The sequence below is a fragment of the Poecilia reticulata genome, linkage group LG7, assembly GCF_000633615.1.
Source record: "Poecilia reticulata strain Guanapo linkage group LG7, Guppy_female_1.0+MT, whole genome shotgun sequence".
Lineage (NCBI taxonomy): Eukaryota > Metazoa > Chordata > Actinopteri > Cyprinodontiformes > Poeciliidae > Poecilia > Poecilia reticulata.
Window position 1 is genome coordinate 11,752,811 of NC_024337.1, and position 22,107 is coordinate 11,774,917.

General features: G+C 39.1%; 3 protein-coding genes across 8 annotated transcripts in view; 1 reads left to right on the forward strand and 2 right to left on the reverse strand.

Annotated features, from left to right (window-relative positions):
* pex14 (peroxisomal biogenesis factor 14) overlaps positions 1–6,732 on the reverse strand; it is a 64,142-nt gene extending 57,410 nt beyond the window's left edge. For both annotated transcript variants that reach the window (XM_008413423.1, XM_008413422.2), the window contains exons 1-2: positions 6,632–6,732; positions 4,438–4,488 (exon numbers count right to left, since the gene is read on the reverse strand). In XM_008413423.1, the coding sequence (XP_008411645.1) occupies positions 4,438–4,488; positions 6,632–6,667 (87 nt within the window). In that variant the 5' untranslated portion in view covers positions 6,668–6,732. The remainder of the gene's footprint in view (positions 1–4,437; positions 4,489–6,631) is intronic.
* A 325-nt stretch (positions 6,733–7,057) lies between these two features.
* Positions 7,058–14,051, forward strand: dffa (DNA fragmentation factor, alpha polypeptide). Its single transcript, XM_008413424.2, has 6 exons — positions 7,058–7,298; positions 8,041–8,199; positions 8,327–8,481; positions 8,683–8,887; positions 9,965–10,092; positions 10,991–14,051. Exons 1-6 carry the CDS (start codon positions 7,205–7,207, stop codon positions 11,192–11,194), a joined length of 945 nt encoding a protein of 314 aa, XP_008411646.1. The 5' UTR covers positions 7,058–7,204; the 3' UTR covers positions 11,195–14,051.
* Positions 11,963–21,858, reverse strand: masp2 (MBL associated serine protease 2). Of its 5 annotated transcripts, none has more exons than XM_017305892.1 (9): positions 21,767–21,858; positions 21,495–21,645; positions 20,606–20,805; positions 19,162–19,256; positions 18,851–19,027; positions 18,590–18,767; positions 17,034–17,165; positions 15,676–15,872; positions 11,963–15,474 (listed from the first exon to the last, which is right to left on the reverse strand). In XM_017305892.1, exons 5-9 carry the CDS (start codon positions 19,016–19,018, stop codon positions 15,316–15,318), a joined length of 834 nt encoding a protein of 277 aa, XP_017161381.1. In that variant the 5' UTR covers positions 19,019–19,027; positions 19,162–19,256; positions 20,606–20,805; positions 21,495–21,645; positions 21,767–21,858; the 3' UTR covers positions 11,963–15,315. The 5 variants fall into 5 exon arrangements, with proteins under 5 accessions (XP_017161381.1, XP_017161383.1, XP_017161378.1 ...); XM_017305894.1 differs by having other exon boundaries at positions 18,851–19,038; XM_017305889.1 differs by having other exon boundaries at positions 18,851–19,073.
* Between the last annotated feature and the right edge of the window lie 249 nt (positions 21,859–22,107).

Consider the following 22,107-nt stretch of genomic DNA (forward strand, 5'->3'; position numbering starts at 1 on the left):
ACAATGCTGGAAGAAATCACGGTCGAGGTTCATCTTTCAGCAGGGCAACAGACAGAGTTACAATGAAATGTTTTAGGTGAGTTTATGTGTTGTTTGTTGAAGTTGCTTAAAAAGCTGATGTTTACAAATGATTCCCATGTAAAATGACTCACTTTGAGCCAGTATGAAAAGAAAATGGGTGAAAATGTCCAAATTTACTGTACACGTGTCAGATGGTGGAGAAAAACAAAAAGTATGATTTTCCTTCTTGTTTATAGCTTTGTGTTTACTGTGACATAAAACCTATAAACTACCTTGAAATCTGTTATTATAAACTGGCAAAAAATGTGAAGAAGTTCAAGGGGAAAGAGAATACGTACGCCGAGTCAAGACCCCAGTTCAACCTTTGACTTCCTGGTAACACCGCTGTTTTACATTAGTCTTACACCCACATGGAAGTACAGGGGGAAAAGAAAAAAAAAAATTATTTTCATAGCTAACATATGATCCACATCTGTCAGCCAGCGCCTCATGGGACGCAGCGAAAGCGCCGACGGTGAGGAGTGAAACGATGAGGGGGGAAAAGTCTGACAGAACAATAAAGAGGTTACAGTAGCTGCAGCGATCCCTTCACGCCTCCTCCTCAGCTAGTTACTCCTAGTTTTGGCTTCGGCTAACTACTAAAATTCTCACCCTCAACACAATCATCTCCAGGCCCCCCCACCCCATCCTCCCCTTTACACCGAGGCGGCTACACTGTAGCAGAGGGGCTACGGAAATTTGAAGACTGCTGAGCCAAAACAGATCACTTCAAAGCGGCTTATTTAACGCTTGCTAAATTTTTCATCACAGTCGCTTAATATCCTGGGGAAGCAGAGCTTTTGAAGTTGCTGTGAGACCGCGGATGTTCTCCTTACAATTCTTTTTCTCCTCCCTCTGCTGTCCTAAAATCCCCAAACCTAAACACATAACACACACCGGGAGCACACTATCTGTGCCAACATGCACCCGCTGACTGACAGCGATGCACCGACTGCACACACAAACCGCACGCTTGCAATACTTACAAACACACATTTAGTCATTCGAGGCCTGGGTTGAGGACACAGAAAGTAAGTAGCTGGTTTCATGCCAGGAAGGACACTCGAACGCTGCTGCAGATCAGATGCAAACGCGACAATAAAAGCACCCGACTGTACACAGGTGAGATCAGATAGCAGTGCTCTGGCTTCTTATTTCCAACAGAGTCAAATTTAACAGAAGAGAAAAAGAATTTGGATTAAAAAAGTTCTTTCCTGATAAAAATGCTATAGCTTTTTTTTTTTTTTTTTTTCATATTTTTCTAAGTTTCTTTTTTAGGTGTGAAAATTATTTATAAACAAACCAAAGGCAAAAAAAAGAAACAGTGAATTTTTTTATTCCTATCACGAATTAGTATAAATATGCAACAAAACATTGGGAAATTATACTATGGTTGCTGTAATTGAAGCCCTATTTTATTTTTTTAAATCCACGTCATACCTACCAATCTGTAGATGACGCAACAGCGACAATGTTTCTCTCGTATTTATCGGGCCTTTAAAGATGCAGAATCTGCTGGCACCAAGTCTTAAATTAATACTTGTACAAATAAATGTCCAAAGCCTTACAATAAACTCAGCAGAAATGTGTTGCAGCAAGAAAAACGAGCTTCAATCTGAAAAGCTGCGAAGAACACTTTTTGAGGAAAATGTTCATTTTAAAGGCGAATTCTTTATGTAAAACAAAAATTAGGACGAACAAGGTGCATCAATGGTCTCTCTGAATCTTAATAGTTTTATTTATTTTAGGATTAAAACTCGTGGTGTTAGTATATTATCAATGAAACAATGTACACAGCTGCAGCATTTTGGGAACAGCTTGGTTAACGTACATCTATGTATACAGGCATGATAATTAGCCACGTGCTAATCACACCTCACACCGAACGCCGCAAATGCAGATCGCGAGACGAGGTGTGATCGCTGACACAGATATGGATCAATTGTCAATGAGTGACTGATTTTGATCAGGACCATAATCCAGTGTTTGAGATTAGATCAGTATATTGTGATTCATTGCTTGAAATTACCCATAAAGGTTAGTTGCAGCATTTGTTCAAAGAGAACACAACATCTTTGTTTTGCTAAAGACTGAAGCAGATTAAGCACAGTTTTTGCAGATATCTAAAAAGAAACACAAAAAAAACCCCTCACCTAAATTCAGGAATGTGCTTCAGTGTTTATGCTTTAAATGTATTTAACCATAGCTGAGGGGACAGCTTATTACTCCTTAAGTTGTTATTTCAGAAGACGAATTGTGTAGTGTGGAAAAGATGCTACTTTTTTAGACGGACATTCCACCCATTGACCATTTTTTCTTTTTTCATGAACTTGAACTCCTTTCTGAGTTTCCCCCATCATCAAAAAAAGATCTTCATAAAGTAGAAATTATGCAACTTGCTATGTAGATACATACTGTGAGTTAAGGTGAATAAGTGAAATGGGGTCTTCTGATTGTTTTTTTTTAATGCTAGTGAATATGAGGGAATGAAAATATTTCAAAACATAATTTAGAGGTTTAGTTTGTTAAATTAATTTTTTTTTTATCATAGACTGATGGATAAAAATAAGAAAAATTAAGATTCCCAAGATTAATGTTGGTCAATGTTTAATTAAATAATTTCCTGTTTATTAAACATCTGAATTGTTCTGTATCTTATTTTGATCAGCTGACTTAGAAAACGTTTCAGATCAGAACCTGATCAAACCACATTACCTTTGACCATCTAATGGTTTATATACTGGAGTAACACATTTTCCAAACTACTGTCACTGCATGCTAATTTTAAAATGTCCAATATTTCTTTTTTTTTTAGCAAAATAGTTATGAGATTTTTTTTTGTTTTGTTTTTGTTTTTTAAATACTGTGGGTTTCTTTTAATGTTCACTCATAAATGCACAAGTATTTGCCACACTGATGGGGTGAGCAAAAGGTCCAAGGAGGGTGGGAGTTGTTGAAGGAGAAAAATGCCAGGATGGAAGTGACCAAAAGGCAACAGCGGAGGTTTTCAGCGGCCGATATCCCTCTGCGCTAAGGAGGAAACGTCTCTAGAGCAGCCTCTGTAACTGCAGGTCCAGAGCTGCCCCTCTGGGTTGTGCGGTGGCAGAGGCTGCAGCGTTGCCCCCCTGAGCCGGGGCCTTTTGCCACCAAAGAGAGTCCATGTAGTGTGCCAGGGCCTTCTGATCTGGGCGAGGTGAGTCAGAACCTGTTAACATGACTGGTGTCCCCGGTCTGACACACTGCGCTGTCTGACATGGCCATGTGCACATGAATGTTACACAAGTGTGAGACTGTGTGTGTGTCTGCTCTCTTCCTCCTGTCCCTCCCAACCCTGCCAGCACTCCCTTTCCTCTCATCCAGATAAAATCCTTTCAGACACAAATTTCAATTATTCACCTCATCCAAATAATGCCATGTGACAAGAATTATCCCTACTGTAATAATCCACTTAACTGGGAAAGAGCAGCTCATCAAAAAGAGAAAAGAGAAAAGGCGCTGGAAGTGAGGAGGGTGGCGGTGGTGGGACTTGTCAGCCGGTCTCGAATCAGGACCTTCGCAACGAGAATTTCCTCCCTTTTTGAGGAGGCAGCCTTCAAGTGCGCCGGGATGATGAAATTGAAGTAAATTGAAAGAAAGCCTGGGAGAATGCTCCCACAATCAATAAACGCAGGATTAAATTAGCCTTGGCATGAAGGGATGATGGGAGGAAGATGAAGAGTGAATGGTGGCGAATGACATTGAGACATGCTGGCTGAACAACACAACCTGGGTGTTGTGCCCATACAAGGACGCAGAGTGTACCTGGGAAGTAATCCATCCCATTTAGGGACAAGAGCACGCCTAATAAACACTTTCCAATAATCATTATCAAAAAAAAAAAAGAAAAAGAAAAAAGAAAACTACTGATCCTCATTGTTGGTAGAAGTCACGGCTATCACTCAAACCTGAGCTACCCAAGCAAGGAGCTGCTGCTCAGTCCATTTTCTGATGAAACAGATTTTTCAGCAGAGCAAATCAAATCAGCTTTAAAGACAACTATGAAATTCTTAATTTTTTTATTCTCAAATGCTTCCATTCTAACAAAAAACTAAAACATATGGTTATCTCTCATTATGTGTGATACAAAACGTTTTGTCTGCCAACTTGTCTAAGCACACATGATTAGTAACACTTGCACAATCGTAAGATTAAGCATTAGTATAAATATCTGGACTAACTGAGAATCCGTAGTGTCTTTTTTTTTTTTTTTGTCATGTATTTTTACATAACCATGTAAAATATTATAGCATATTTCGATTCAGCTACCTGCCTCGTCTGCATCTCCATTAAACCCCCACGCTTCAGCCAACTAACTCAGATGAAGTTCTTCGTCCTTACCAGTGCTTCTCTGGGCCGAGCTGTCCCGTCATCTCCGGAAGGAAGGCCAGACTGCACAGACAAACAAACAGCGGTGTTACGGTGCCATCTGCTGGACAATAGAGGGACTGACGGCTAGGACGCAAGATGCAAGTGCGCGCTGTTTTATATACAAAAAGTAACTGAATATAGGTAGTAATGGAAATCCATAAAAAGATAAATTGCAGTAGATATTTATTTATAATCATTTATATTATGTATTTATCATTTAGTAAATTTACCAAAAAGCTCAGAAAAGAAAACCTAATTGACCGAATACACAGAATAATTAAGACACATTATTAATGTTGCACAAAACGACTGCTACTATGCATTAAAAAAATCATATTCAGTTCATCAGCATGTGTAGTTTTGCACTTGTTTGATTTTCTAATTATTTTTGACAGATTACATGATCTTTTTTTCCAATGATTAACAACCATTATATGATTTATCAAAATTTAAATTTGAATGTTTTTGTTTCTTTCATCATTCTCCTTAGGATTTTAGAACATATGCTTCTTCGATTATTTTATTTTTTTAAACATGGCAAGCTCATTAGGCTCTTTGTTAGTTGTTGCCTACATTTTTACTGACAGTGTGTTGCCCTAATTGTGTATGAAAAACCCTCTATAAAAACAAATATATCTTCAGTTCTAATTATGCAGTTAAATCTCAGTAAATTAGAACATCACCTAAGGGTTAATAAATTACACCTGTTTGATTTAAACAGTGAAGATTCATTGCACAGAGTGATACATGTCAGATTTTTATTTTCGATTTGATGATTATTGCTTACAGGTAATGAAAAGCCAAAATTAAGTTAGAATTTTCACCCTTATTCTAAAATGCTCTGATGCATTAATTCCACCAAAACAGGACATTTATCAATTAGAAGACTAAACACATACTTCACTCAGAGATCTTTTTTATAAATAATACGAAAAATATAAATAAGTCTAATATGGAACGAAAAAAAATCTGACAGTGGGAAGAACTGCTATATTTCAGTATCAAAGCAAAAAAAAAGGAATGAAGACCTAAAAAATAAAAAGCAGGGCCTCATGACCTAAATCGTGCTTTGGACAAATTGAGGTAAGAGTATAAAAGTAAAGAAGCACCAACAAAGCTTTTCCTGGCCAAAAACATTTCTAGCTTTATTAGACATAAAAACCCACTAGTTCTGTTTTATTTCCACTCCTATGGACCAAAACATATAAGCAGGAAAAATGTAGCTGGAGACTCTGCAGTACAAGTAGTATTGTTGACCTACAGGATGGTTATTTATGCATCATGAATATTTTTTTGTTGTCAGTAGTTGACCTGTCAAACAAGGCTGATAAAGAGAAAACCAGTTTGATTGGTAAAAGAAGAGCAATAAGATGCATTAAAAAAAGAGCAGAATAATCTGCAGAGATAAACCTTTCGACAAATGTTTCATTTCTAAAATTACATGGATGTAACAGATAGTTCAAACTGATTCATTAGACCAGGGTTTATGTCAATTTACAGATTCATTTTGTCAACAATCGCAATGTTAATATCTGGCATAATATAAGCTGAGGGGTTCTAATTTTGTTGTGAATGATTATTATATGATAGTTGTCACTGTGAGAATTCACTGATGGTTTAGTAGTGAACATACATTCCATCTTTACCTTCTGTTTGGTAAGTTTACTGCATGCATTTACAATGCAATCATGTAACTTATCAGCCAAGCGATAGACAGACAATCACAGACAATCATCAACAAACTTCTACCAGCCAGCCTTGTGACCCCTTTTTGAATGACCTTTCCCCTGCACACGCCAAGAACTCATGACAGTCATGACTCCATGTTCAAAATAGAAATAAAAAAAACTCAGCAACGTGGGAGCGTTATAAATGATAGGACACTAATGTAAACTAACCATGTTACATGTGAAAACATAAGGCCAACCCTACAACTTATTTACAACTACTTATGTACAGCAGTTTGGGTGAAAAGAAACTTTTAAAACGCTCCCTAGCTAGCATGCTAGCTAGCAAGCATGCTAGCATCCATTAGCTGAGCTGTTACTGAAGGAGACGCTCAAAGGGCTAATGCGTAAAAGCAACAATTAGAAGCAAATTTGAAGAGCTCCCAATGATATCTGGAGGATGTGAGGTAAATGTTGGGTGATAGACAAAGAAAGACCTGTGTTGGTGGATCAGGTTGCTCGGTGGATGCCATCTTCCCAGCCCCCCGATAGGTCGACGGTATCACGCTCGATTGCTTTTCCTGAAGATGGCTTTTTGTTTGTAACGTTCAAATAAATGCTTACTGTATTTTAACTCTTACATGAGTCCTATCAGAGTCTTGACTGCTAAAATACTGGGAAAATGTGTATGTAAACTGTAGCCTTTGCATGTTTTTGTGCCGTCATCGTTTCTCTCAAACATAAATGTATAAAGTAAAATAAAGTGCTTGTAATTTAGCTGACTTTGTCTCTTTTTCAAGACAAGAGTATGTAAAAACAAATTTAATCTTGATTGACTGTTTTTGTTGTTGTTTTTTTGTTGTTTTTTTTTTTTTGGTGATTTTATTTTTGCAACATTCTTCTCTCGTTTTCTTGTTAGAAACTTCACATCCCAGCATTCATCGCGCTCAAGTGGCGGTTCCGCATTCGAAAAGGCAGCAGTAGCCTAGTTGAAAGCTTAGCACTGTAATTTCGTGGTTTCTAGGTTGAAAGCTCAAAATCAGTACAGGACTCAAAGCTTGAGGCTTATAATGACAGATGGGAGACCCTGCAAAGTGTGTAACTTCACACGGCAGAAATCATACGGAGTGGTTGTTCCCTCGTTGAATGATCTGAAGAAAAAAGGTAAGTTGGCATGAGTTAAGCATCTCCGAGGAATTGCTATTAAAACGAACAGGTTGTGTTAGATGACATTTGGATTAGTTCCATGTAGTTCCACTTGCTGTTTTTGTCCATTTCCGTTTGGTTTTGCACCTCAGATGGGAGACAACATGGAAGTGAAAGGAAGGACAGTTATGATGTTGAAGATATTCGGGACCCGTGGTGCATCCACTACTCACTTTAAGCCTGCTTATCAATCATGATCACTCACAGACTTGTTTCTGTGTGCAGAAACAAGTCGATTTCAGTCGTGTTCGAACCTGCAGGTTTTAAAACTTGGAAATAAACCCCCTGTTTGTGTTCATTCCTAGAAAGCTAGTCACCAGGCCCTTTTCCAGATCACTAAAGCCATGCAGCCTCTGCCCATCAAAGGCATTTGATTTATTTGGGTTGCGCCTGCTGGCAGCCGTAGCCGTTCAGCCTTTGAATAGCTTTGTGGAAAAACAAGTGACAGTAAATGTCACTGCTGACGTACGAGACACACCAAAAAATCTGCCTTTTTATTTTTTTTGTGTGTGGGTTTATTGCATAAACTCTCACTAAAAATAGTTGACAAATGTGCAAATGGAAGGGGAATAAATACTTCTGGTTGGCATTGTAGAGTTCCTCAATTACAATTCCGGTGGTGTTATTGACTAGATTGTTTCAGAGTTGCATGCTATTTAGTTCATTATCTGTTAACTTAAAATTGCTCTCCCTCCAACAGGATGTGAGTTTCTGGGAGTGAGCCCCTCTGACCCAGTCACTGTGGTCCTTGAGGGTGATGGGACCATAGTAGAGGATCAAGCCTACTTTTTGTGTTTGCCTTTTAACACCAAGTTCATGCTGCTGCATGACAAAGAAACGTGGGCTCCAGCTCGCAAGAGTAAGCAGGTTGAATTATCGTAAGCCTGGATTGTTACTCTGGTGGGGAGGGTAACAATCTCTCCCCATCAGGGGGGTGAAAGATGCACATTTCATGTGTTTTGTTGCTCTCTTTGCTGTTATTACAGTTGATGGCGGCACGGCTTGGATGGCGAGAGAGTCCGTGGTTCTGGAAGCCGATGCCGTCGACTCCTTCATCGCTGAGGCGCCGTGGTGGAATCTGGCGCTGCAGCTGAAGCAAGACCTGGCCAGTATCATTCTCATGTCTGAGGGAGACCTACAGGTACGGGCAGGATTTCACTGTTTCACTTTAGAATCCTGTGTTGCGGATTAGAAGTAAGGCCGCATAGAAAAAAAAAAAGAAAACACATTCCAATAGTTCTTCTTTGCCATTTTAAGATGTACAAGCGGGTACAGTTTTCAACCGTTCATACTTCCACATATCTGTGTCATTTAAAGAGAACGTTGTACTTTCCTCTCCTAGTCTTTAGTGGAGGCGCCATGCTCTGAACTAGCCTCTGCCCTGGGCTTCCAAGAGAAGAAGGCAGAGGAACTTCAGGAGACGCTGCAGAGGGTTTTGGATCGCAGAGAGGAGGAAAGGCAGTCCAAAGAGCTGCTCCAGATGTACCTCAAAGCTGTGGAGAACGAGAACAGACAGCAGGGCGCCACAAGTCCTTCTAGCCAGGACGGTAAGGCAAAATAAATGTGTAGTTACTACTTTTTTTAAATGTATTTTTATACTGCCCACATGGAAATGGTTATTGAAAATGACGATCTATGGGATTTTATCCTTGTCTCATTGAGCAAAGTGGTTTAACAGTTTGAAATACTTTTTTTTTTTTGTCCTTTTCAGCAGAATAAGAACCGTGCATTTCATTTGAGAATAAGATGTTCAACAGAAACCTTTCTGCAATTTTCAGTAACATTTTCTGCAACATTAATGCTTTCTGATTTAGAGAAGAAAAAATTGTTGTTTAGAAGTTCCTACGCACTCTGGCATTTGTTTTCAGTATGTTTCTAGTCTGGAAAAAGAAATTAAGAGATGGAAAAATATTTCTACATCAAGATTTTAGTCCCTTATCATTTGTGAAATGTTGTGCCCTTCTTTCCATCCTTTCTTTTTTGTGTCCTTCCTCATCTGCTTCTTGTATCTTTCCTCCCTCCCTCATTTTATCAATTTATTATTTTCTTATTTATGCCAATACTTTGTCTATCCTTCCATTTTTATACCCCAGGGAAACATTGACAAATGGTTAAATGTTCCTAGCTGCTTGGGAGCAAGAAGAGTACAAAGCACTAAAATGTTTGTTTTTTTTAAAGTATGGGTTGCCAATAATTATAAATAAAAAGAAAACAATGTTATTTTTATCGTAGGTTTTTTTTTCTCTGCTGAATAAATCTATTATGTGAGATTATGCTACTGTAATAAAATAGAAATGTATTCTTAGGCATTTTGGAGACGTTAATGAGTTTTCAAACATCAATATCTTACTGCACAAAGCTTATTCAACAGGCAAATATTTGCCTTAATTTAAAAGAAAACAATGTTAAGGAGAAAATTTAATCCTTTTTTTAGGGGTCATTTTCTAGATTATATTTTAGAGATCAAATGTACTTCACATTTTGATTGCTCGTGGTCCCTTGTTGCACTTTTACCCTTTGGTCACTAGATGGAGTCATTGCTGCTCCCCAGTAATCCCTAATATTTCAACCAATTTACCATAATCTACGCTGAATATAAGAGAGAACCCGTTTCAATATGTCAGGTGCTGGAGATGTGGACATGCCAGATGGATTGGAGGTGGACTCTGCGTCCGAGTTCATGTCCAGGACACTGATGGTCCTCAAAGGCAAAACCAGCCCAGAGACCAGACTCTCCACTGAGGATTTGCAGGTATTCTTCTCTCCCCACTGCTCTACAATGGCTTAAATTATCTAAATCCAATAAAATAAAAACACCTGTATCAGAAAATCCAGATCTCTACAAAGCCACTGAATTGCAACAAAAGCACAATCCAGCTGTTCTATGAACTCTCCTATGTCCTATTTTTCTTGTCTCCTTCCACAGCCAGTTATACAAGTGTATATGTGTTAACCAACCAATAATTTAAAGCAATTCAAAAGCTTTATTTGTTCTCATGCAGCTGGCCACTAGTGTTCAAAATGTCTGATTAATCGCCAGGGGAGACTGAACCTTCTGCAGGAAAAACAGCTTATTATTCATCAGCAGGCTTAGTCGGCCTGTGGTCCTGGAAGCGCACTGATAGGGAAAAAATTGAGGCAATCGTTTCACACCCCATCTTTGAGCGGTGCGCTTGTTGCTCAGGGCGCACATTAATACCAGCGAGCCCACTGAGTCTGACGTGTAAAAATACCTTAAAGAGACTACAGCTGGCAAGGGTACCGGTACCTTTTAAACATTTTCCCATGGTTTGACTCTCTTGACGCATTTGTGTCTTACCAGCTTTGCAGATTCGAAACCTTCCAGTTTTGAGTCGTTTGCCGCTCTTAAAGGTTTTCTTTGCACCACTGCCCTGCATTGAACCACATTTGTCTTCCCGTTAACTCTGACCAGCTTCACTGCGCCTACCGAAAAACAGCATCTCCACCATGTGTGTTTTTGAGTAATGATGTACAAGTGTCAGTTCTCTGCCCTATGTGGCTTTGGACCGCCGGACTTCTTTACACGATGGTGGCCTATGTGCCACTCATGAGATTTTAATTGCGGCATCAAAATTCCCCGTGTAGATTTCCTGTGTTTTGAAGTTCTGTTCGGCTGTGTGTGCTTCCAGGCGGTAGTGAGCAGAGGGCTGGAAGCCATGCAGCAGGTGCTGGGTTGGGACACAGGCAGGACCACCGCGCTGCTGCAGGCCTGCGAGGCGGAGCTGTCGACGCGCCTGCAGCAGATTCAGGCCATGCAGTCCATCAGCGGCACCCAGCAGGACGGCGGCAAACACGGGCAGGGGGCGGGAACAGCGACCCACGGCAGCAGCTAGGTTTGACCGAGCAGAGACTGATAAGGATTCACACTAACCTGCCTCCGGGTCAGCAGAATGGGATTTGCTCTGTGTTGCTGTTTATGTAGCTCCTGCTAAGAATGTGGAAAGTGTTGATCTCTGCGTCGTTTTGAGAACGCTGAGAAAGCAGTGAAGTTGGTGGATGCCTGGAAGAGCGCCTGGGCTGATTTGCACAAACGAGTTCAGTTTGACTATGTTTAACCACTTTTTGATTTCAATATTTGTGTTATGTTGGGATGATAGCTACAGACAAACATATGCTTGTGAATATTAACATGCTAGGTCCCAGTAGTCTTAGTGTGGTTTTGCTGAAAGTTAATGTCATCCAGTACTTGGCAGGTATCAAGAGCTAAAAGTGCCACAATAAATAAATGTGTATTTATTTATACATTATGTGGTAATTAAAGAATATTGGTATTGTATTCATCAAATAGTTACCCATCATTACGAAAATATTTGTAATTATTAAAACGCACAATTATATCTGATAATCTTCCTTTTAAAGTTGAATTCAATTGTAAAAGCTTATATAATTATTGTAGTATTTATGTAATTATCTCATAGTCCTGAATTGCAGCACAGTTTTTATTTTTTGTTTTTTTTAAACTTGTGAGCCGTATTCATTAAAATCGGTGGCCTGGACTAACTCAGCTACGGGCAAAGTGATTGGCCTGCTGTCCATTAACCAATCTAACATCAGAGAGTGATTTCCACATTGGGGTATATATTTTTTTTGTTTGTTTTTTGTTTTTTTAGCAAAAGACGAACAAATTTAACTGGATGTTTGTCTAGCCAAAGTGACTGTTTACATTATTTCCTGATGGGCTATAGATAAGGGAACTATGACATAATTAAATAAATATTGAAGTACTAAAAAGTTTAACATGCAAGGAATTCAAGCTCTTATGATTTCTGTTTTATGTTTTTCGTATTTAAAACCTTACTGACAGATAAATGTTAACATTTTATTCAAAGCCTCACATGTACAAGTTTGACGAGTCATTTTCTAGATTCTGGCACCTTCAGCCCCCACATTTAAAGCAAACTAATCAAAAGCTAATTCAAAAGCTTTATTTGTTCTAATGCAGCTGGCCACTAGTGTTCAAAATGTCTGATTAATCGCCAGGGGAGACTGAACCGTCTGCAGGAAAAACAGCTAGTCTTTGTATTGTCCACTAGATGGCACTGATCAGGGTTCTGCAGTGTACCAAAACATTTAACATAAATAAAAAGAAATAAAATTAAAAAAAAACTGTAGATTTTTTACACTAGCTTTTAAATTTGCATTAGTTTATATAACGGATTTGTTTACTCATTCATTTTCAGTTTTTATTTTTTGCTTCTGAAAATAGTTTAGACTTTTAAAATAAAACCTATTGTAACATATCCACTACCAGCTCGTTTTTTTTTACTGTGAATAACGAATGTTTACTTAACGTTTGGGTAGAAAACAGGTCAGTTGTTTGGTTAGTTGCTGTTTTAGGTTTACTGTATGCAGTAACCCTTGGTGTAAAAGTATCGTCATATTCCTAGGGCAAAAGAACCCCACAAGTTTCAGGTTGGATATCTTGCCAAGCTAAGTGAGCTACGTTATTTAGTAATTTGGATTAAATAATTTCTTGCTATTCATGCTTGTCCTAAATTTGAATAATATTGGTCTTACTAATGTTCTAAAAAGGTTCATACTTTACTTTTTGACACTCACAGATGCCCTTAAATATGTCAGTGTTTAAGAATAAATCTAGAAATTGTGTTTTGTAATCTTGAGTATGGTACTCTGGTGTTCACTTTCTGCTTTCAGTTTTATCAGATATACAATTAACTGGTGAATTTTGTTACCGTTTTAACTAAAAACTGCTTTGCCTTGTCTGTTCTCTAAGTTAGGCTAGTTGCAGTTAGCTTCATAGATAGCAATCGGTTGCGAAACTGTTCATATAAATGAATATAATTTCTTCCCAGAGATGGACAAAGTGCTCCTCTGAGTTTGTCAAACGTCTCCTTTTTAAATCTGCCAATTTACTATATTCCAAGATGACAAATATGCTCTATGTTTCATCAGAGGCAGCATTTTAACAAAAAAGGGATTTGGATTAGCTAGAGGAGCTATTTCAAGGCCAATCAAATGGCATCATTTAGTTTGTTTGGGGAACAATTTTCATGCGTTTGCAATGATGCGCTCAAAAATCCAGGGCGACTTTTACAAAACTTAAAGCATCAGATGCCATGTGCTACATACACATTCCTTTAGTCAGACTTCCTTACTTATCGGATAAAAAAGAATTGTTTTCTTTCTTACAGCAAATTCTATCTGAAAAACAAACAGCCTTCTGCCTGAGCAGCCTCGTACAACACCGCCAGAAACCAGATAACACTACTAGATTAACACGTTATCTATGCACTGTGGATGATTTAAGTGTATATATTGTCTACAATCCTGACAGTCATGTGTTGGTCTGATGGATGTGTGATGTAAGACTGTGTGTTGGTCCGTGTGACACGAACACGCGGTAGGTTCTCTGTTGCGTCCTCTTATCTCTGGAACACCGAACAGAATCGATGGACTTATTTTTACTTACGTAATCTTCTTGCGTTTTTTGTGTGTGAGATTATAATACAGGCATAACGTGCTCCATTCCCAACTGTCCTAGGGGAATTAGTGAGTATTGTGTCTTTGCAAAAACAGTTGAGCTTCGGTGTGAAGCGGACCCGTTGCTTTTTCATGAATAGTTTTTAAAGCAGATTGTTCTCCAGGATACATCGAGGTGTAACGTCTGTATGATATGATGTAAGGGCTACGTTTTAACATGTCTTTTGGTAAATAAATGTGTTTAAAGTTTCTGTCTTGTGCTCATATTTTTTGTGCACCAGTTTAGTACGTTTCTGCATGAGTACACGAGTTCTGAGCTTTTACTGCTGCTGGGGTTTTTCCTCCAACAGCTATGTAATGGGAATCATGGTGTGCGTAATGCCTGTGAACCTGGCTCCACCTCGGCTGAACAGTTTGGCGTGAGCTTGAAGCAGTATGTGGGCAGTCAGCTGCACCGCGCCATCGTATGTCACGCTCTCTGTAAGGACGAGATGGTGACTCGAGAGCGCTCAGGTAAGCACCCAGGTCCCCCGAAGGTCTGTCACGGCACATCATGCTGGAAACAAATCTTATCCTCTGTGGCTCAGCTGAGATTTTAAGGAAGTATGTTTCTGTTTAATCACAAAAAAAAACAACCTCAGAATAGGTCTAATAAAAAGTGAAAACATTAAATTCAACCAAGCAATTTGTAAAGAGGCGAAAGAGATGAGAGAAAATGAGTGCAATTACTGTCCTGGTAAAAATGAAATGAAATGAATGAGCTGAATGATGCATGAAAGAGTAGAGGAAGAGTAACCCCTGAACTTTTCACATTTGATCACAAACGTCTTTTGCATTCTTGATGGTGGACCAACACAAAATGGTGAATATTTGAAGGAAAGGGAAGATGATGAATTGTGTTATTTATTGGCTGCTTTTCTGGAAAACACTTGTTTTGCCTTTGCCTTGTAGGTGAAAAACCCTGAGCTGTGGGCATACATGGCTGATGGACTGAACAGTACTCTGAGAATTTCTTTCGTAATCTAACGTTTCCTTAAGCTTCTCCATAACTTTAGTCCAGTCCTATCTGCTGTGATTTATGGTCGTCGAGAAGCTGAACAGAACAGCCGGACTCAGAATAAATACCTTTAAAACTCACTTGTCTGTAAATAAAGTCCTCCTCTGTGAGATGTGACTGTACCCTCAGTGTGTCTGATTAAACTGGGTTGAACACAAATGCATGACGACCTTAATATTTTTTAAACCCTAAAAATAATTGAGCTTCCCCTTTTTCAAAACAATTGTGTGCTACTCCACAGGCAAAAAAAAAAGAGTAAAAATTAAGAGGTGTAATTGAATTTGCAGGTCATGTGCATTCAATTTTCAATGTATTGGTTCAAAAAAAGTCAGAAAAATAGAACAAAACTTATATACTGTTATAATTATTAATAGCAAAAAAAAAAACCCATATCTTAATACTTGCAGAGGAAAATATTATCCAGGCAGGATGCCATCAGTTTAGAAGTTATGAAAGCTATTCAGCTTTAGTGCTGGTGTATTTGATCTTCCATCCATTGTTCTTCCCAGTAGAGTCAGACCTGAACGCCACATGCACTTGGTAACTTCCAGTATCTATAGAGTCTGGTGGTGCCGAGCCACAGAACGGTCCGTACTCTTGTCCAGTTGTTGAAATCTTTAAAAAAAAAAAAAAAGAAGATTGATTCATCGGGTCCCTGACCGATGCCCTGCCAAACTCAAATATGCAAGAAAACGCAGAAGCATGCAGTAAATCAGCTGGCAGAGGGTAAATCAGTGACAGGTCGTCTTAAAGCCATGGGGAGGAATACATTACTTATTCATTGTCTTGTCTACATTGGCCTTGTGCGGTACTGACCTTTAGCATATCATATGGACAGGGGACATCGGGGTGTCCCTCTATGTCAAAAGGTTCCAAGAAGTCCAGGATGATTCTGGAGCCCTCTGGCAGACTGATGGTGTGATTGCACTGGCTCATGGGCGGGTAGGGGTTTGGGTAACCAGGACTAGTCAGAGCTCCAGATGCTGACGTCAACACCTGGCTTTTGCAGGGCACTGTAGAGGAAACACAGATTAGATGAAATTTGCACTTGTTTAGGACGCGAGTGCGTTCCTACGCGTGTTTTGTGTCAATATTCACCTTTTCAGATTTACTTACCCTTAGATCCTGGTAGAGCTAAATACTTTAGAATATAAATAGATCAGTTTATAAGAATCTTACCCACCTGGAAAATCTAGAAAACACTTTCTGTACTGTCCCAGAGGACGAAGGAGCCCTATACCCAGTGTTCAAACCTCAGTGAATGATACTGAATTCTTAAAAATGGTTTCTTCCTTCAACTGCTTTGTCACGGCGGATTTTTTTTAAAGACGGAAAAGAATATTTCTTTGTGAACTGCTCTCTCCACTGGCACCATTAAAGATTAGATTCATTTTGATCTGTGTTATTGCCCGGGCAAAGTGTGTAGATGAAGTTATGGAAAAAAACAAATGAGCTTCCGCAAAGAGGCAGAGTTGCTGTAATTTATATAATTAGTACAATCTGTGGGCAGATAATCATTTTTGTCTATTCATTGCATGATTTGTTGTGCCACCGTTTTTTTCCCCCTGGCAAAGTATAATAATTTAAGGCACATCAGCTGGTAATTGTGATTAATTACCTGGTGCCGGTGCGCTGTAAGTGCTGCACACAGGTATCAATTTTTATAGCCATTTCGAAGTTGCTCTTCCCTGAGGAATCGGCTGTGATTAACCTCACTGCGCACCAGCTGCCAGAGATCAGCTACTGCATGCATCAGAATTTCTTTTCAGCCTGGAATTAACACCTATTGCATTATGAAATCCAACATCTTACACTTACTACGTGCCTCGTGTTAAAAGTCAAATCATTGTTTTCTGCAAAGGATTTTACACCAACAAATGGTGGCATCTTACTACATGTAGGTGCGTTTTCATCTTGCTTAAAATGTCTTAAAATCTTAGCGTTGTGTTAGAAAGCATTTTGAGGACTTAGACTTGTTTTCACCACTTATCTCAGACAGAAACAGGAGGCTGAGAGGCTCAGCGTGAGTTTATCTGATCTGCTTTACAACTACTAATGCAGTCATTCCCTCATGCCGAGCTCTTTAACACCACACCTCACTGTGCGCCTTTCGAGCTCCTTTGATTGCGCCCAAATGAACACGCCTCTTGGGCTTCAGCTCCTGTTGCTCCTACCTGTGCAGGATCTCTTGTTGTCATGGAGAAGGTGTCCCTGCTTGCACGTGCAGTAATAGCCACCGATGTAATTGTGGCAGAAATGGTCACATACTCGCTCGCCATCTACCCTGGATAGGCACTCGTTGATATCTGGAAGAGACCGACAGGATGCTGGTTTAGCGTTACATTTGTGTCTTTTCATTTACGGGCGGGCACTCTACAGATGCCTGATGCTACACTGTCTTAATGAGATGTGTGAGCCTGGAGTGTGCCTTGAGTCCATTTACGGTTTCAACTGTGAATATTTGTTTGGATTCATCACCCTGAGTAGTGTAAGCCACTACTGCCTTAGCATATGAGCCATACTAACAATCAATTTATTTCCATTGCACTATTTAGTGTAATAATGTGATATAAGCAAGCTGAGGTTTGATGCTACAGCAGACCGGGTTACTGCTGCTTAAAAGAACCTGGAAGAAAAAGCATGAAGGTGTATGGTCTTGGTTACCATACACCTCAAAGAAATAAAAGAACTCTGACGAACTCTTGAGTAAAAGGCAAACAAAGAACGCAAATTCCCCCCCTCACTATTTTGCTTAAGTGTGCCATCCATCCACCCACTCACATTCGGTGTGTTTAGCATGACTTAATAAAAGCAATTTGCTTCTCTTCAAAGCGTAGCATTGTATGTTATGTTGTCTGAAGGCTCAGAGTCATGGTTACTTTTTTCAAGATGGTAGAAAAGCTCCTGTCTAGACATTTTTCACACGCATTATCAAAAAGGCTCTTGATAACTTTTAGTTGCTCTGTAGCTCTGCAGTGATAACAAACAGAAGAGCTCACATCACTGTCTTAATGTCTTTATAGTGATTGCTGTACAGTCCTATTCAATAAATTAGAACATACTGTATGTCCCGAGTCTCATTTGTCAGATTAAAAGTACCTTTTGAAAATAGCTTTTAAGCAGGTATTAAACACGCTTTTCATTAAGCCCACATTTCTTTTTTTAAAAACGTTTTTATTGATCTGATATAAAATACTAATTTAGTTGCCATCCCCTCACTAGCTGTTAGCAGAAAATCACTAGAACTAAAAGAAATAAAGATATTAAAATGGGTAGTTCTTGTCCAATTAATCTATAATTTTCTTCATGATGATGGAGTTAGTGAAATAAATGAACTTTTTAATAATATTTTAAATTACTAAATGGGTCTGTAGGATTCATTGTAACATCCTGACTTTAACTCCTAGGGCCTTGAATTGTCAAGCTCCTTCTTATGTTCAACAGACTTGTTTACACTCCACCTGGAGAGTTCAAGTCCTCAAACCTATAACTTCTCAATAAACAGATATAAAGCTCTAGGGCAGGGAACCTCAATGTCAGGACGCCAGGACTGCAGGTTTTAGATGTGTCTCCGTTTCAACACACCTGAGTCAAATAATCAGGTCCAAAAAGCCATTTGACTCAGGTGTGTTAAACCAGGGACAAGTCTGAAAGGACTTTTAAAACATTTCATTATAGCTGCTGATGTCCTATTTGCCTTCTGGGAACAAACGTTGCATTTTTACATCACCTTCTGAGGTGTAAAACGCTTGGAAGCCAGTGAATCGGCCTTCGTTAGAGTAGTCACTCCTAAAGACCACCGACATGACGTTCCCGGCTGACATGATGATGGTGTTCCTGGGGGTGCTCTCGTGGTTCTTCTCCTCCTCGCCGCAGAACCGCAGGGTTTCATTCCCTTCTGCTAAAACCTGTTTTGACAGGGTTAGAGGCCTCTTCGGTGAGCAAGGAGTTCCGGTGTGCACAAATGGGGCTTTGTTTGGACGCAGCTCACCTGGATGTGGTCGTACTCACACTGATTGGAGGGCTCCAAGCTGAAGTGGGTGAAGTAGAGCTTGATGCGGTGGCCGTGCAGAGAGGTTATGTTCCACACCACGAACTGGTTGTCAGGGTATGGCTGCGGGAATCCAGGGGAGGCAAAGCTGCCATATAGCCCGGTCATTTCCACACTCAGTGAGACACCAAGGAGGGAAGACAGGGCAAATAAACAGATGCCACTGCAGAAAATTAGGTGGGATAGAAGCAGATTGGAGGATCACACTCCAAAAAAGAATAAAAAATTTAAAATAAAGAGCTGACACTCACCTGGTCATGCTCGCTTCACAGCCCTGAGACGCTGCCTGTTTTGGAACAGTTGACTGACTAATGGGGAGGTAAATGAACTCAGCTGTCCCAGCAGGCTGACATTTGGGTAAACAAAGCGAGACAGACACATGATCTGTGTGTCATCATCCCTCCACCTTCTTCTGTCACACAAATCTATCAAACTGACTGATGTCACAACTGTTCAGGTTCAATTTTAGACTTTTTTTTTTTTACCTCCTCCTGTTGTACTTCATTTATCCTTATCAGTTATTGAACACAATATCATAAACATTTTAGACTTTTAATCATTTATTTTAAGCCTTTCTTTTTGGTGGTGAATCTGTAATACAGCATACAACTACAATGTGTTTCAAAAGAATTTTGATTTGAAAAAAGTTGTTGCTTCGAGTTCAAGTTTAAGAATGTGGATGGAACCGTCTTGGTTGATCAGCTGTTTCTCTGTGGACACAAACAAAAATGTTCCAACATTTTACTTCTTCGTTCTTTGTTTTGCTTTTTTGACAGTGATGGAGTGTGTGCATACGTGAGCCTCTAAATATATTGTTGGTTAAAGAAAATCCACAATAAACCTGAACTTCTGCATCCCATGCTTGTTTTTTGGAAATCAGTGATATTGAGTACATGTAACATCACTGAAAGTACAAAATTATTATGATATATAATAGACTGAGACATTCTGACATAATTCTGTTAATTCATAATTCTGTTCTGTTACATTCTACTGAAGATAAAATGTTATTTTAATATTGAGATGTAAAAAAAATTATCATTTTGACAAATATCTACTATTAAACAAGCTATCAGGGTAGAGCCTGTACATATTAATAGACGCATCCACCATCCTCTGCATACTTTGATGCCCTGTCAATCTTGTTTAGATATGATGCTGATGAAACTTGACTCATGCCAATAACTAATTATGATCCTGTTCCTTTGATAGCTTAGCTCTAAGGGTACTAAATACCCTCCTTCCCCTTCACCAACCAAAAAACTATTTAATACATTTTAGATACAACATTTTGAAGTAAAGCATTTTTCTTTGCACTTATTCACTATTACTAAGTCTGAAAACTGTACAAAACAACAAGTTGTTTATGGTTTGTCAAACCAGATTGATACAAAATTTACATTTGTTCTCATAAATCTGCACTTTGCAAAATGCTGTAGCCACGGGTTTATTGTGAAAGCCATTACAATAGGGGAATTGCAGAGGGTTTGTCCTGTCTGTTTTAATGGAACATGGATATTGATGTTAGTCAGAAGCAAGCCAGGCTTTTCAGTCAGCAACAGTTGTCTGATAAGTAGCTTCTAATAACCAAAACCCCTTTCTCCCCTAACACTGCAGCACTAATGGCTGGTATTTGACGTGAATTGCAATAATTATCCCCATGAATATCAATGTTAATTTGCAATATCAAAGGACCTTTTTGATGGTACTCTTTCTCAGGCGTGACCTTTCGGCTCCCCTTATTGTAGAGCTGGTGGGATGTTGGAGACACAGAGCAGTCTATGCATGCTGCAGATGTTTTCTGCTCAGACGTCATCCAAGCTTTTTGAGGCTTTTAATCATCCGGCGTGACACATCAACAGAATTGACACCCCCTGACTTAACAAAACGCAGCTCTGAAAGTACAACCACATCATTAGACAAACAAAAATGTTTAATTTGAGAGCTTGTTTCAGCACCATGATCTCTAATCCTTGATGACTTTAAACAGATTGGAGACTTTTAGAAATGTAGGGCCAGAGAACATACTCAGACCTCTAGGGATAGAAAGATTGTATTGCTTGTGGACTTAAACATCACTTGTCAGTCCAACAATAATGTTCTGGCAAGTCTTCTATTTTAACAATCCGAAATAAGTTGATCCAGTATGCTGCACTGTAGTTTCATTTTGCTTTGGAAACAATTGTGTAAACCCATCTGTATACCAACTCTTTTTTTGTCTATATCTAAGATCAGAACATTCAACAACTGGAACCGTGACACAGAAAGATCAGATGAAGACCAATGCTTATCTCACCATGCACAGAATAGGTGATAACGTACACTTTCATGTTTCGAATGTCGCTTTCATTCAAATATAGCTTATCAAAAGGTTGGACATATATCAGCTGTGCAATACAAAACACAGTATGCTTAACACATTTTTCTTCAATACAATATATATGGAATTGTTCAAAGTGCAAGGCGGAGAAAGTAATGCATGCAGTTCATTTAATAAGACAGTAAATCTTCTTTTAACACAGGTAGATTGCTGGATATGCACAGAAAAAAAGCCAACCTGGTATTTAGTGCCATCATTTCTTACCCAGTTTGTTTCTGCTGAATGTCTAATAAAAGACAGGGTCTCTCTGCACTCCCCCATATGGCTGTCCACTCACTAACACAGATTGTCTTCGGGTTGTTGGGCTGTCGTGAAGTTTGGCCGGGGACATCAATGTGCTCCTCAGTGTTGGTCTCTGGATCATAAACAACAACAAAACATAACAATGAAAAATGTAACAAATGAATACATTCTTATACAACTGTATCAACATGCCTCAATTAGAGATGTGGAGTTTCAGAGATATTAACGCTTACGTAGCCATTTTTGGAGCTTGGATCTTGGAAGAAGCGACGGAGGAGTGAGGGAGAGAGAGATACTGATGCTGGCGATTCATCCTCAGGCAAACTCATCTTAATATCTAGAATAAGAAAATGATACAAACATACAGCAAAATGCATATGAGAAGGCACAACAACTGCAAGTCACAACATAAACTATATCAGTGCGGAATATGCTTTCAACATGAAAAAGCCTTTTACAGTTTTTCAAAGAAAAAAATCGGGATCAGAAAGGTTGATAAATTAGACAATTATTTATGTAAACATTCAAGATAAGGAAATACGTGCTCCAGATTACTACAAATCACCTGCTGGAT